The sequence below is a fragment of the Diorhabda carinulata genome, chromosome 4 (assembly GCF_026250575.1).
Source record: "Diorhabda carinulata isolate Delta chromosome 4, icDioCari1.1, whole genome shotgun sequence".
Classification (NCBI taxonomy): domain Eukaryota; kingdom Metazoa; phylum Arthropoda; class Insecta; order Coleoptera; family Chrysomelidae; genus Diorhabda; species Diorhabda carinulata.
Genome location: NC_079463.1, coordinates 28,971,308 through 28,988,112, shown reverse-complemented (window position 1 = coordinate 28,988,112; position 16,805 = coordinate 28,971,308). Strand labels below are relative to the sequence as shown.

The window sequence follows — 16,805 nt, the reverse complement described above, 5'->3', positions numbered from 1 at the left end:
ATTCCAAATCCATCGGATACATAAAACATAAATATAAACATAATATAACATAATCAATTAATATTTGCAAGTTAACTTGTAGTTATTCTGTGAGCTATCGACGTCTTCAACGTGTCATATTTGACTTTGACAATTACAGTAGTAAATTTCCTTTTCGATTTCGATTATTTAAGATAATCTACGAAAGCTGAGATTTTCTTATTATTAAAAGAAAAAGGTCAACAATCAATTTTTATTACGTTACAAACATTTTTGTCATACCTCTTTTGTAATCGGTTTTATTGATTAATGCTTACTATTTTATTTATTACAATCCAAATAGTTTGTTTAGAATGTCAAGCAAGGAGGATTTGGCTAATCAACAACCGGAAAATGTAAACTATAGTGGGCTTCGTAGAAGAAATTTTGTAATATCTGCTCAAGAAAAATTTGAACAGGGTATTTTTTATTGGTTTTATCAAAATAATTGTTGATTTTTTGTATATTTACTTGCATGTATATGTTAGCCTAGATCCTTGCTTCCACCTAAATTCACCCATAACACACTTTTGTAGCGTCTCAGCTTCTCAGAAGAAAAATACCGTATTCCGGCCATTTTTTAGCCCCTAAAAGACTGTGGCTAAAACGAGTTTCTACTCCAAATTGCGATGTCGTTATTACCTTTCCCACTGAAGCAAAAGATTCGTTATTACTATGGCTATTATCCAAATTGAAACAGTCTCCTGGATTAACTGTTCATGTACGACATCATACTTCAACACAGTCAAGTGCTTTTTATGTAACTGCTCCTTTTGTTGTGTAAGTTGATATATTTTTTAAACAATTATATTTTTAATTGAAATGATTTAAGAAACTATGCTTACTTAAAATGAAAGACTAGATTGTGAGTGAGAAAATCGAAACCAACTGACATAATTAATTTATAGGCTTCTTCGTGCTGCAGAGGAGTACCATTTACCAAAAGCCTTAAAAGAAGACAAAGGTGGTGGGCTAAAAGAATTTTTTGTTCAAGATTTTAGCTCATATGAGAATTCAGACAACGAAGATCATTTTTTTACCACAGAGGAAAGACAATGGCTAGTTTTGCATATTCTTGAAAGTATTCGTGCAAAATCAACAGATATAAATGTTATTCCTGAACTTTCTCTCATAGAGGGTCAGCCTATAAGTAAGTTATGTTTACAAATAATTCAATTTTAACAATATATTAACAACTCTTGTAATGGAACTTGTTTGGAATTATTATTGATTTTACAAATTTTAGTTGCTTGGTCACAATTGAACCCAATGTGTTATTCTTTTCATAACTTCAGCTCAAACTTTGTAATTTAACATGTTCTATTATATTTTCTTTTGCAAGTTACTTTTACTGCTTGTTGGAAGATGAATTTCTACCAAAAACCAAAAAAGCACAGCTGAGACAAACAGACCTATCAATTATAGCAGATTTTCAGTAGCTGATTCTTGGTAATTTGTTATTTTAAGAATTAAAATAGTTTTTACAAACGTATGAAGTTTTTGAAAGGGTATGATTGTGTGTTTCATATTTTTTAAATTTCACTGACTAACGATACCATGAAATGATTCATATTAAAATACATACATCAGGAAAAATTTTGATAGTTATTGTTCAAGACTTCACTCCCTTATGATGAAAATTGGTGATATAAAAACAGTAATGCTTGACTTAATGTCTTTTGTTGTCAGTTACCTTCAATTTCTTAGGTTTCTTCATACAGTTAGATATTCCTTGCTCTAATTATATTGCTTTTTGCCATTTTAAGTAGAAAAAAATATAATTTTAAATCTAAAGAATTTCTTGAAACCTGTTTAATACATAACAATAATAAAACTTATTTGCAATAATTTTTACTGCATACACTTTTTTGTTTAAAAAAGACCTCCAAATATTTTATTAGAACTCGATTTCATGTTTAATTTGTACACAATTTTAGTTCCAAAATGCCTAACAGAAGGAATGATATCACAAGTATTCCCATTACATGATCCACCTGCTTTAGAGAAATTACAAAATGTTTGGGTTTGTGATGTATTCAACAAGCAACCTTTAGGTAAATATATATTTTTAATTAACACAAATGTTAAATTTTATCTTTTTCAATGGAATCCACAACAAAATTAATTCACTATCTGTTATTTTGCTAAAGTTTTCAACGAAAAACCTCAGGTTTTGAGAGATAAGAAAAAATTAAAGGCCAGGTTAGGGCCATCGGCCTGATGCAAATCAGGACAAATTTCTGTGACTTGTTCTAAACTCTAAGGCTTATGTTTGTTATGTCTATTTCGCTTTGCCTGTGGCTCTATTTACAAGAATTGAAAGAACCTCAGCTCTCTTTTACTGACTTAATTTTGTGACCGTTATATATTTTACTTGAAATAATATTTTATTTTGTAAATATTGAAAGAATTCAACCCACCCCCAAAGACTGTACTGCTTACTAACATGTTGATCATGAAAAGGTTGTATTGATGTTCACAAGTACATTATTGACACATTAGAATCACTATTCATACCTTTAGCTCCTTTTGAAGGAGAAAACTTTTTTTGCTGCATTGCAATCCTCGAATCACATCATAAGGGTCACCTAAAATTATTTTAAAGAGATCTGATCCCTGACCTCAATCTAATTGAGGCTGATAACTGCTGTTGGGTTTTCATTAAATATTTCCGGTATTTATGATATGAATCATTAACTCTTTTGTAGATGAAATTACTGAGTATTTTGGAGTGAAAATTGGAATGTATTTTGCTTGGTTAGGTCATTACACAACTGCTCTTAGTATACCTGCTATATTTGGTTTTGTATTTTGGGTAAGTTCCTAAACATATACATTGAAACAGTAGAAATTAACAAAGAAGGCTTGATTTCTATATTTAGTTGTGCTGTAATGGAAAACACCAAACGTTAGAAGATGTGGGTTATGTGGTATTTTCCATATTCAATGTAGTATGGGTAACAACGTATTTACAAGCTTGGAAACGTTATTCTGCCGAATTGGCATTTAGATGGGGAACACTAGATCAACGGGACAATCTGTTGGCAGAACCCAGACCATTATTCAGAGTAAGTACAAGTCAATATACAAAATGTCATCTACAATATAATAATAGCACACTCAGTGCATGTTGAACTCAATTCTGCACTAAAATATTGTGCAACAAAATTATTGCATTGACCATGTGAAATTTTCAAAACTGACTCAAAACATCTTCAAGTTTTATGATTTCAGTGGTCAAATTGCTTGATATGTTGGTTGAGGTAATGCCCAAGTTCTAAGTTGAAATGGCCCTAAACGTCCAATATAAAAAATCTTTGGGTCTGAGGAAAGGGCTGCTGCGTTAAAACACAGTAAGACTGTTGCTACAAGTTAAAGTGGCACTTCGATTTGGGTGCTTACTGTTTCCATAGCATCGGTACAGTTTTTGGATATTGTTAATAACCAGAAAAGACTTGATCGAGGCCGCCATAGAGTGACAACTAATAATAAAAATCCCACAGATATAATTACCAAATTAGTTAAAGTAGATTGCAAAGAAAGTTCTAAGATCACCAAAACTGCAAAGAACATCAACGTCAATAATGATGACTAATTACTTGGACAACCTACAGGGGCTGAGACAAGCAAAGACTCTCCTGAGAAACTATAACCAAAGAAAATCTGCTAAATGTATCAGTATAAGTACACCTGTAGAAGTTAGACTTTGCAGATAATGTAGCGAGCAGGTTCTGTTGCGTAGAGACCAAAACCTCTATCCACAAGTGTGATACACTACGGAACTTCAGAGGACTATCTGGGAGCGCATGAAATAGAAGACATAGATTTCTGGAAGATACAGCCATCCCACATTATGAACATTCTAAGAGGAGTGGGATTAGCAGATCAGCTGTAAACATTGGCTCTCCAGTATCGCAGCAAGAAAGAGGGATCTAAACACATACAAGTTCAATGATGCAATATTTTATTTAGTTCAATTGTTAGAATAATAAACTATGATGGAGTAGGGATATGGTTGTGATTCAGGGAGGTTGTCTTACAGCTGTTCGATACATAACAGACATTTTAGAATCACATTCATCATTTTTCATCATTTATACCATTTATAAACTGCCATACACCATACATGCTTTATGGAAAAATGAGTGATTTTCCATTAATAGTTTTGATATTGGATGAATTGATATGATCTGAAAATTCTTATGCTTTTTAGAAGGCTATGAAACTTGCACTTTATATTTTGTGGTTTATTTATTTATTTATAACTGGCAATTTGGATATTATAAGATTATTCCTATGTTAAAATTGTTATTACAGATATTTGAAACTTAATTTTATTTTGAGAATAAATTAGAATACAAACTTATGTATCAGATTGCTTGTTAAGTTGTTTTTGCCCCAGTAGTGCTTATTTAGATAAAACATGTCGATGTATTACAGCTGCCTCGACATGTTATTATTTGTTCACAGGGTCCATTAGAAATCAGTCCAGTAACGAAACGACTGGAACCTTATCATCCGCCTTGGAAGAGACATGTGTTTCGCTATTTTGTATCAGTACCGATTATAACTGTATGCTTGATTGCTGTATTTTGTATCATGATTGTTTCCTTACAAATACAGGTTAGTAACATATAAACTGTAGATATAAATAAAAAACCCTGTATACATAATTCTTATTTATTATAACAGAAAGAAATCAAATAATTGAAAAGCTGAGATTATATTTTTTAAGTAATAATTTCATCTTCATCTTTAATAGTTTATTTGTATTTTAAATTCTGTTATTTTCTAGGATTATTGGGATAGTTTCTTAAAGAACCATGGCTTGCCACATTGTTTGTGTTACTTACCAAAAATAATGCTTGCAGTTATTATTTCACTGATGGACGAAGCTTATTTTAAAATAGCTATTTGGTTAAACGACAAAGGTGAATAACAAACATTTATACCTTGCATGTTCCAAGATATGATCTTGTATTTTCCCAACATTTTCTCAGTTATTATAGTGAATTATACATTAAAAAAATATTAACAGTAAAACCCACCCATACTTATAGTGAAGTGACTATTATCAAGAGACAATCAAAGAAAACTTTATAATTTTGTTTAGGACTATTGTGAAAATTTTGGAATTCTATGTATCTGATGTGATGCTTAAGGTAAATGCGATTAAAATTTTTCTAAGAAAAAGAGAAACAAAAATTCTTTTTATTACAGTCTTACAATCACTTGCACAACTTTTCATTCATCATAAATATAAATCAGTATAATTCACAAAATCATCAAGTATTTATATCACTCTTCGTGATTGAGTCAGCATATTTATGCCTATTCTCTATTCATGTGTGGTCCATCCGACCTGAACCCTTATCTGGTATCAGCTACAGAATAATCGAAAAAACATCAGAAAAGAAGATAGATAGGGATAAAATCAATTACGGGGACAACCTACAGGGCCTGAGACAAGCAAAGATTCTTCTTGGGTACAACTTTTTCGAGTTCGTCATAATATTGTGGCAGGAAAAGTTTGCAGTGAGGCACATTTTTTATATTATCAGCAGGCGTGTGTAGACATTCTTTTAACACATAAATTATCTTGTATAATATTATATCCTATTCCAATTCTTTATATATATATATATATATATATATATATATATATATATATATATATATATATACAAAGTTAATAAATATATTTTGATTATATTACAGATTTTTAGGTGTCTCTTGATAACAGCGTAGACATAACTCTTGAATTACGTGTATTCGAGTTAAAACACTTTTTAAAAACAAATAACAAATTTATTAATCCAAAAAAACAATAAAATATTAACTCAACAAAAGTTATAGAATCTAAGCTTTTCTCAAAATCTGCACCCAAAACTTGACTCCAAATCGAAACTAAATCTAAAATACAAGTAAATATAATAAAATGAATGCTGAATTTACAAATGATTATTTTATAAAAGATTAATAATTTCCAGGTCTGTAACTCTTGTTTTTTTTATTTGTTTCACAATTCAAGAAAAACTTAGTTCTATGACAAACTATTATACTCATCAATTTTCAAATGAACTCTTTTTTAAAAAAGTATATTTCTACTTTTGAAATTTAACTAAAGTGAGCTTGGAGTCCATATACATTCCTAAGTATTTTGTACTTTCGGGTTGCGGTGTTTGCATGTTTAGGAAAACTGGTGAACAGTTGTGTTTTCTTAAGGCGTAGGTCACTCGGGCCAATTTTAATTCGTTTATGTTTATTCACCATTTCTATAAATATGTGATTAGACATAAATTTTCTTTTACCATATTTCGATTATCCACTTCACTATATGTATGAACATACTTTATATTATCTTATTGTACAAATACTTTAGAATAGTTAGTTCGATGTACATAAGTAAATATTCTTAGTACATACATATTTTCCAAATTTTTTGTGAGCATTTCACATTTTTTTTTGTTTTTAACATGCTGCTATTTAGAAAATTACCGTCTTGAGACAAAGTATGAAAACCATCTGATTGGAAAAGTTGCTCTGGTTCGTATTAATAGCGTTTGATAGATTTAATCATATTTTCATCGGTCTGTAAATCAAACTTACCAATAATTTACTTTATTTGTTCCTTCACGTCTTACTGCACATGATAGCTAAGTAGAAATCTATGTTAATGTTCAATGAAAATAGTAACTTTAATAATGAATTTTTTTCTTTATAATCTATTTTGTTAATTAATTTTTCTGGGTTTCTACATTACCATCCAAAAGTCTGGAAACATTTAAAAATAATGCAATGGTCATCTTAATTAACTGAATGTTCTTCTATTGAACTGGTTTGGGAGGAATTGAATTGAAGGAAACAATATTAAGAGAAGAAGTTAAAATTTAAAATTGTGCAGGATTTAGTAACCTGATGGCCCTAGGCCCCTTAAGTCGTTTGCTAAAAACCTCTATGAAAAAATTGTAATAGGCTTATATGTTAATAGCTTCACACTACTCCAAGATGCAATTTTATCAAAATTTTTGGAATTCACTTGGTTCTGGGCTTAACAAAATGCAGTCTGAAAACACTTTTAACAATTTTCTGTATTAAACAGTGAGCAAACGTTCGTAGGACTGAACAAACCAATCCAGACCTTTATAATCTCAAACTCAATGGTGTGATAAGTTTCCAGGAGTGTTTGACATTCTCAAATTCAATATAGACAATTTTTGTACCGTTGACGAAACGTGGATCCACCAAAACAAATAGCAGTAGGAATATTTGAGTTACTTGGGATGAATCAGCGCCAAAATAGATTTTTTAGGCATTAAAATGATGGCGAACTGTCTGTTTGATGCTCGTGGTATACTCCACAATGTGAAAATGAAAAATTATTTATTTTAATAATAGATTTTTTTGACATTTGAATAAATACCAAAATGATATTTGACACATGCAATCTACAGTATTCTTATTTAACACCAAAAAAAATTATTAATTTAGTAATTTATATAAAATAGACTGAAAATTACTTAAAAAACTGGACCATTGAATATTATATTGAGAATTCTTCACAAAAATTAATTTATCACTGTTCACATTGTAGTTAAATTTTTTTTTCGGTTAATTTTTCATTTTATATCGATATAAATAAATTTGTTTTGCTCTATTTGATTTTAGATTGCTGCTTTCTAATGTTTCTTCAGATTAATGTTTATAATGGAGGATATCTCTAAACACTAACAACTAAACTAACTTACTACAAGGTGTGGTAAAAAATACAGTAAATTATTTGAATAAAAAGATAGGTAGTATGAAAAGTCAGAAGAATCAGAAACTACTTGTGGCATAGTACTTTGTACTCCTCATGATGAAATATCATAAAGTTGATCAATATCTATATTTTAGGAGAGACACTGCAAACATGATCTCACTGAAACGGCTATAGAAACATACCTTCAAACTGGAATGGGTTCAATCTTGCTTCTGCTTGTCGTAATACATTATAAATAGCCTTCTAAGCAGACCATTTCTCTCCAGCTCTGGATGTTTTTCTCTCTAAGGTCTTCTTTTGTTTGTTTGTTTGTCTCTTAATTGTTTTATAACTTCGAACTTTCTTCAATTCTATTAACGCCCCATCATGTTTATGTAATTTTAAATTGTTTTTTCTCTTGCTTCCACATTTCTTCTTCATTTCCACAAACTTTGTTTTGTCAATATTGAAGTGAAGGCCTGTCTCTTCTGCTGCTGTTATTAGTTGTTTTGTGGTTTCTTCAAGCTTTCTTCTGTTTCTTGCTAATTACGACATATCATCAGCATAAGCTGAGCATTGATGACTTTTGTTAAATATCAAGCCCTTTCTGTGGATACTGGTTCTTCTTACTATGCCTTCCAAAGCTAGATTAAATAGTAACGTTGATGGGGGGTTGCCTTGTCTTGATCCTTGTTGTGTTTTGAATGGTTCACTTTTCTTGTTATTAATTTTTACTTTATTGGTTGAGTTCTCTAATGTCATCTTAAGAAGTTGAATTAGTTTATTTTTTAATTTCTAATTCTCGTTATATTTGGATTAACTTTTTTCTGTTAACACTATCATAAGCTCTTTTGAAATCAACTACAACATTACTACAAAAATTAAATCACTGTATTTTTTCATCACATGGTATATCTTATGGTTCTCGTAGTCATTTTGAATTTTTTTATAATTTTAAATAAAAAATTTTAATGTTGAATGAGTTTTGTTCAAAATAAACTATGGTATGAAAAAAATGGTAAATGAAAGCTTATAGTGTTATGCATGAAATCGAGCTGAATTAATTTGTATTAAATTTCCACATTGCACAAATTAAATAATCATTTAAGGATAATAATGTTGTAATTATTAATTGTATATAGAAAATGATCGATGAAAATATTTGTAGTAATAGATTTTTAGTTACAATATCAATAAAGATATTGTTTTTAGAAGCTTTACGCATAAATTAATTCTATAGATAAAATTAACTTGATTAGTTATCCCGAAAGTATTGTTATTTATAGAATTTGTTATTTTATGATATGTTTAGATATATCAGTGCGATGGCGAAACTTTGGACATGTTTTAATTTTGATCAACCAATATGCTATTTGGAACGACTTATTTGTATCCATTTTCTACCTCTACTGTAAATATAAATTCAAATATTTCACAGAATTCTATTATTCTTTTGCATATTGTCGTTGATATGTCTTATATAGTGCCGAAGTTACATACTCGTACTGTACACTGTGTCCCATTTTGGTTGAGGTAGTCCGGGGGCAGTCAATGCTGCCGTGTGCAATCATAGGGCTAATGATAAAGCAGTGGTATTCTTATGTATTTTGAGTTGAATCCAAATATGCCCAACGTTTTTGCCAAAAACTGTTTTGTCTAAATCACAATAATTTAAACAAATTATGAACAAATGGTTATTTCGGTCCGGGCAATTTTTTTTATGCAAGTATGGCCCATTTTTGGAAGATAAAGTCTCCCGTCATTTTTCCGTAGTCGAAAAATTGATGTTAATAACCAACAGAACATTTTTTAAAATTGAAAAATTCTACTTCTTCTTTGAACCTTACTCTACAAATTGGTATACTTCGATATTAGTGCAGGTCCGTTAATGTCCGGTTTAAAGAGCACATAGCTCACTCAAATTATGAATGAACCGAAAAATCGATTATTGGCAGTCAAAATAATGAAATAAATATGAATAAACTATAATTTATTTTAAAGACAAACTCACTCGTATAAATTTGGAAGAAAAAGCTGTTGAAAGTATTTAAAAGTCGATTTAAAGAAAGTTATTCCAAATTTTACTTCGGTTAAAAATGTCTAATGGAAATAAGTGAAAATGAGAACTGCAAGGTGCACTAACGGTGTAACTTTTTTTAGAGTTTTATTTTTGTTTTCGCTTGCTCTTCTAATGCTTGTTCAATTATTAAGGATTGTTACACCAAACAGGGTTGTATTGAACCCTAATTATGTTAATTGCTAATTATATTGTCTATAGAAAACATAATAAAACGTTTCTATATGCTATAGTATAAAATAACATGAAATTTTATTGTATCAGATCCCTGCAAAACCCTATTGTCTGATGTAATAATTTTATGGGGGATTTAAGATTATTTAATAATAGGTGCGTTGAAAAGTTCTTGGTTGAAAAATGGTTTTCTATCTTATACAGGATCTGAGAAATAATAATATCTCCAAAAGTGAACATTTTTGTTTTCGCCTTATATTTCAAGAATAAAAGTAGTTGGAATAATTCTGTTTGTGGCTTTAAAAGTGATAGAGGGTCTCGAAATCGGCATGACTATATCTTTAATAATAGCTGAGACACAGTGCAGTCTCAACCAAAATGGGATACAGTGTCGTCTGTCCTTCATTTAAAAAAAAATCAGAGCATTAAATATATATATTTTTTTCAGTTCCAGTTTGTCAATTCATTTTTATCGCTGTTTTATATTGCTTTTTATTTGCAAGATCAAGCAAGGCTTAAAGAGGTAAATAATATTATTTTAATCACTTCAATATATTTTTTATTAAAAAATGTTTGTCAATCCAAGTGTAGTTGAAATCAAATTACTACTTTTGTTAAGTTTATTTTATATAATTTTAAATTTCATTATGTATAATATATAACTTTAAGCAACACCCGCTGTATAGTCGCTATGGAGTTTAATTAATCAGAACATCAATCAAGGCATCAAACATATAAATACAGTCCACTAATCAAATCAACTCAACCAACTTGTCATTAGCATCAAATAGTTTTTCTTTTAATTTCTGATGTCCTAAACTCACACTCCATTTTTTAAAGTAAACCCGAAGTAAAGTTTCTTTGGTTTTTTAGTGAAGCAACTAAACAGTACTCTCTTTATAACGATGGATTAGTAAAAGTTCACATAAGTTCTCGACTGCCAATCGTTCTTTGTGCATTTAGTGGTTACATTTGTTTTTTCGTGTGAGTTAAAACAACATGCTTCCAACAAAACGTAAAGTGCTTTCTGTTGAAGAAAAATTGTCTTTGATTGGAGCAATAGAAAAAGGTGAGAAGCAGATTGATGCTGCTGGACGTATAGGACTTTCTCAATGCACTGTGGATACGATTTGGAAAGATAGGAAAAAGTGGCTTGACGCGGAGATTCAAGTAGGGAATAAAAAACAAATGCGTAACAAAGTACGATGATGTAGTTCGGCTGTTTCATTAGCAGCTTATAAATAAACTTCTTCTCAATATCTGGAGAACTGAGCATAAGTGACTTCAAAGCTTCTGATGGTTGGTTAAGCAAATGAAAGAAACATAAACTATGGGCAGATCAGTGGAGAAGCTTGTGATGTTGCTAGAAACGTTACAGATGGCTGGTTGGAAGAATGTGATCTGATATGAAAGCTAGATACAAACTGACACCAAACGAAACTTTCAAATTCAAGTTGGAGGGAAATTATCATCACTGTCTTAGTGACTGCTAATTGACTGATACAGTAAAAAGAAAATTTTTAATAATAGGCAAATCTAAGAATCTACGTTTCTTCAAAAGCATTGAACATCTGCCTGTGAATAATCTAACAAAGAGCGTGTGGATGGCTTCTCAAATTGTCGAAAATAAGATTCTGAGCTCAAGAGAAAAAATGTTGATTCCGCTTTCTCACTAGCCAACATTTTAAACCAATTGACCAAAGTGTTTCAGGAGATCATGCGAAGAGAACACGATAAGCCATACATTTAAGCATGTAGGATGGATGTAGGACCAAGCGATAAAAGAGGATGACGATAATGTCTTTAGCAGTTTAGGCCAGGCAGTTGGAGCTTTCCAGTGTTCATGAACCTGAAAAGCTCAAGGGTTATGCTTATTATAATAAAGCAGTTGTTACTCCAGTTGAAGTTTCATATGAAGAAATCCTTAATGCTGCCGTGTAAATGAAGATGATGATAGCAACTAAGAGAATTTTGATCCAAAATCAGTTCCAATTCCTCAACAGCCCTTGGAAGAAGCTAAAATCCTCCAAATACTCTTCACCTACCGCGAAGATTATCCAGTGGGTATAGAGAATGTTTTCCGGTTGCAAGATAAAATAAGGCAAACTACTGAGTTGTACAGCATTTTCATAATCGTTTTTGTTTAAACTCTCTCTTTATAAAGATGAAATCGACAGGTCCCTTCAATATCGTTAAAAAAAAATTGACATCTGCATGTTTCCATTTTTAATCAAATCATGAAACTAAGATAATTTTATGTAACGAATATTTTTCAATTAATATACATTGTTTAATTTTAGCAATTAGCTGCCTTATTAATAGCTCGCCAGGTGATAGGCAATATAAAAGAGTCGGCTTTACCTTATTTATTAGAACACATGAGGTTGGCAAAATTAAGTTTTGACATGTGGGGTGCTCTAAGTCCTCTAAGTAGTAAATCTCCACCCGGTAGTAATACAGAAACTCCTGAAACTCAGAACAACGAAACAAAAGATGATAATTCCGATACGAATACTAAAAGAACTATGAGTCAAGCCGAGTTAGAAAGTACATTGTATAAAGTGAGTTAAATTTCAATCATACACATTCAAAATCTTATTCGATTTTTTTTCCAGTATGATGGAACATTTGCTGATCATTTAGAGATGACTATACAATTAGGATACGTCATTCTATTTTCTTCGGCATTTCCTCCAGCTGCTTTATGTGCAATGCTCAATAATCTCATAGAAATAAGAAGTGATGCCTTTAAATTGGCTTATGTATGCCAGAGACCGTTCGGGCAAAGAGTTCCTAATATCGGAACTTGGCAGGTAATCTGAAATAAAGATCAATAGGAATTAATATTTTTTGCTGCTAGCAAAACTTGCTAAAATGTAAGAAATTTTAAAATCATTCTATCTAAGTACTCCACCTAGTTCTGTAACAAGTGGCATAAAAATTCCACGCAACATAATCGACTATGTCTAGACCAGTAAGGAGGATCCAAGAGACGGTAAGAAATCAGTTATCTAGGCTAGTACCTGGAGCATGTAACTGATACAAACCAGGACAGATGTTTGTAAACTGAAGCACTAAGTCAAAAGTTAGTTACATCTACTTCGCTTCGCCAAGTTTTTATGTGGGACTATGAACAAGTAATAACAATTATATAATAAGGAAAATTCTTTTTAATACCTAGTATGATATAGCTAACCCAGTATATCAAAAAGCAAGACTATAGTTTGCTAGATATCATTTAAAATGGGAAAATAAAGTTTAATGGCAGAAGCCTACCACGTTTAACCAAATTTGCGACCAATATGTTAATTACATTTAATGTGTTTATAGTTAGGACTATGTAATTGTTTTTGATAGATAAAATTCAGATCATTTTTCAACAAACGATGCTTTGCAATCAGATCACAAAATGTTTTAGAAATATGGGTAAAGTTAGAGAATACAATCGTTACACAAGAAGAATTTTTATGAAATAATAATTATAAACAGAAATTGATAAGACCTTCTTAAGTTTAGATTTGAAAAAACAGTAATTCTGGTTGAAAGTGACGCAGATTAATTAATCGTTAGAACGGCAATAGAACTTTAAGTTCTGGTAGACCAATCGTAGTTGTATCTGAGGACACAGATATTGCTGTTCTGTTGATTCATCATTCATAATATGATAAAATGTTCGATTTAACCTATTTGGCAATAATCAACATGTCCCAGTATACAAAAGCATACAAGCAATTGTATGACCAGCTAACTGTCCTGAACTCAATCCGATTGATATAATTTTTACGTTGGAGTAAATTTGGTGTTTAGAAGATTATAACAGAACTTAAATAACTCCAAATGATTTTTAATATGGGACGTAAATAATCACAATGTTTTTATGGTAATATTGAAAGTATACAAAACTTTCAATTGTAATTTTTCTATTGTTTCATCACCAGGAGAAAAATTCGTTGATACTTTTGTGAAGTTCGAAATATATTATAAACTAGTGCTATTTTTGTTATCAAGAAAAAAATTTATGTAAATAAGAACGATGATTTTTTAATAATTTTTTCGATTCGTTACATCTACAGCCATAGAGAAATTAAATGCAAAAAAACAGAGCTAGCTACATGCTTCCTGTGAGGAGATATTGCTGGCGGACAAAAAAAATTTTACTCGTCTCGAACTAGTACTTTCAATTTGTTGCTGGAACGTAAAACTTTTTGTTCATTACTCGAACTTGATATTTTTGGAAGGCAATTTTAATATAGCACAAGTAATTACAGTCTGCTGGAACAAACCTTTAATATTAAAAAAAAATTGAATTTTCAAATTATATTTATCAATTTTAGAACTGTATGGAACATATGAGCATCATGGCTGTATTGGTGAACTGTGCTCTCATTGGCCTTTCTGGTCAAGTACATCGAATGTTTTCAGATATGACAGCCACGCAAACTATACTTTTAATAGTTGCCTTAGAGGTGAGATATTTTATTGTGACTAATAAGAAATAAATAAATTTGAAAATTAAAATGTCAAGTTGACTGGACTTAACCCTTAAACTGGCAAGATATTAAACAATGATTTTTTTTCTTGTTTTTTTGAACCATATGATCCAATAAGGTATCATATATGATACCATTAAATTTAGATAGTAATTAGTTTTGATTGCTTTTGGTATATATTTTTGTTTAAATAATGGTAAACAAAGGCTCATGGCCATTCAATCATATCAGTTAGATAAGAACACCGCATCTTAGTTCAAAATATTTTTATTAAAAATAACAATTTATATATATATATATATATATATATATATATATATATATATATATATATATATATAATAATACACAAAATAATATAAAAAATATCAATAAATATAAATATTAATTTTGTTTGAAAAAAAGTCATTTTAACTTTTACCGTAAATGGGCAAAGTATCAAATATAATACGTTCACAAAATGCATTTTCTAAAACAGAAAATCACTTATCACGATTTTTCCTTTCCATAATTGCATTCAATACAGTATTATGAAGCTAAGACAATTTACTTCATTCCAAAAAACACTATATTGTTTGTACAATAACAAAAAACAACTTACATTTTTAAGATGAGTCACCATTTCATTGATGAGATATGAGCTATTGAAGGTGTGATTGAATTTGTGAATAAATGTTGTTATAACTTTCGTTGGACGTAAAACAGTGTGACCAACACATTGAAAATGAAATTCCCTTTGCCCTGAGAGAAAGAACCAGGTCCGAAAGTTTACCGCCGATTTTTAAAAAAATTATTGAACAGATATGTGATACCATGCCCGTTTAAGGGTTAAAAGGGTTCCCGCAGACAGCCGCTAAAAAATAACCGTGGATTCTTCAACAAAATCCATTTTAATATTATTTTTACAACCACGCCTTTTGTTGTTATCTTCTTATTTCATTTTATATCTTCGAATTCTCTTCAATTATATTGTCAGAATATGTTCATCGAAATATATTTTTATTATCATTATACAGGCCAATATTAAAATTGTTTATTTATTTTTGAGCTTCAAGTCCCTATTAGAATCATGTCGGTACATTATGGTACTCCTTAAAGGTTTTGGGCTAAATGAGACAGGTAATGCTCAGGATAGTGATTAAGCTTCTCAGTTGCTTCCATAAGTCTTCTTCTAGGTTTTCAAGATTTAAACACTGTAACTTCTAGTGAAAATTCATGTTTTCGCAATTTCAATGCGATTCTTCCTTCCATACATTCACTTGGATAATTATTTAGAATAAATTCTACAATATAAAAATAATTTTAACAAAAATTAAAATTATTCCTTGTTGATATTCGCATATGTTTTTTTAATTTCTAGCATATTATGTTAGTTATAAGATTCATAATAACCTGTGCCATACCAGATATCCCAGGCTGGTTAGCAACGGAAATGGCTAAAATAGAATGGGCCAGAAGAGAAGCCAGTAGAATTTCAAATAGTACCCCTTCACCTGAAGAATTAACATCTAAACTTATAGGAAGGTAAGATCGTAGATAAATGTTTATGTGTTTACTTACAGGAATTTTAGACAGTTGTTATTTTGATAATCATTTAAGTGGTCGTTTAAAAAAAATGAGTACCAAGCCGTTATTAATTATTCCCTTTCGAAGGGTATTGAATCTGCTCTCAAAAAATACGAAGATAGTATCGTCGATAGGGAAGATAATACTGAAACTAGAGAAAAAATTTGTTTTATCAAGACAACACGCTTGCTCATACTTCGGCACATATTATACTTTGTATTGGATACCGTGTAACGCATCCTCCTGGTCTGTCCTTCAAGTAATATTTTCTAACCAAGTAAAGAATGATAAAGAATACTATTATTTGAAAGGGTGAGGAAAGTTAGGAAATCTCTGGAAAAAACTGAAACATTCCGTTGAAAAATAAAACTAAATTGTTACATTCAAAACAAATGGCTTGTTTACATATTAAGACAAAAACTTTGTGAACAACCCTTGTATATTTTGTCATTTTAGAACAGTAGACTTCTACTGGGTCTCAAATAATTATATCAACTACTTAAAGTGAATTCAATTGGAGATGTCCCGAAGTTTGATTAGCTCACAACTGTTTCATTTAAGCAACGATCAGACACATTTTGAAACTTAGTTCGATTTTCTGGAACCGTTGGTGATATTTATACTGAAAATACTGTTTACTTCCACTACACCAACATCTACATTTGCGTAAGTTGGAATTTGTGGAACCGTTGGTGATATTCATACTGAACACACTGTTGACACTACCACTACACCACAA

The 16,805-nt window shown here is 30.5% G+C and overlaps 1 protein-coding gene across 2 annotated transcripts in view; it reads left to right on the top strand.

Moving 5' to 3' along the window:
- The first annotated feature begins 148 nt into the window (after nucleotides 1–148).
- LOC130892226 (anoctamin-8) overlaps nucleotides 149–16,805 on the top strand; it is a 30,289-nt gene continuing 13,632 nt past the window's right edge. The window contains exons 1-14 of one of the 2 annotated variants that reach the window (XR_009059012.1): nucleotides 149–438; nucleotides 555–798; nucleotides 927–1,168; nucleotides 1,956–2,072; nucleotides 2,727–2,833; nucleotides 2,901–3,086; nucleotides 4,459–4,641; nucleotides 4,814–4,949; nucleotides 6,509–6,564; nucleotides 10,459–10,533; nucleotides 12,311–12,571; nucleotides 12,626–12,823; nucleotides 14,345–14,476; nucleotides 15,861–16,024. Coding sequence is in view for 1 of the 2 variants with exons in the window: in XM_057797474.1 (XP_057653457.1) it covers nucleotides 333–438; nucleotides 555–798; nucleotides 927–1,168; nucleotides 1,956–2,072; nucleotides 2,727–2,833; nucleotides 2,901–3,086; nucleotides 4,489–4,641; nucleotides 4,814–4,949; nucleotides 6,509–6,564; nucleotides 10,459–10,533; nucleotides 12,311–12,571; nucleotides 12,626–12,823; nucleotides 14,345–14,476; nucleotides 15,861–16,024 (2,177 nt within the window). In the remaining variant the exon portion in view is untranslated. The remainder of the gene's footprint in view (nucleotides 439–554; nucleotides 799–926; nucleotides 1,169–1,955; nucleotides 2,073–2,726; nucleotides 2,834–2,900; nucleotides 3,087–4,458; nucleotides 4,642–4,813; nucleotides 4,950–6,508; nucleotides 6,565–10,458; nucleotides 10,534–12,310; nucleotides 12,572–12,625; nucleotides 12,824–14,344; nucleotides 14,477–15,860; nucleotides 16,025–16,805) is intronic. The other variant, XM_057797474.1, reaches the window with a different exon arrangement.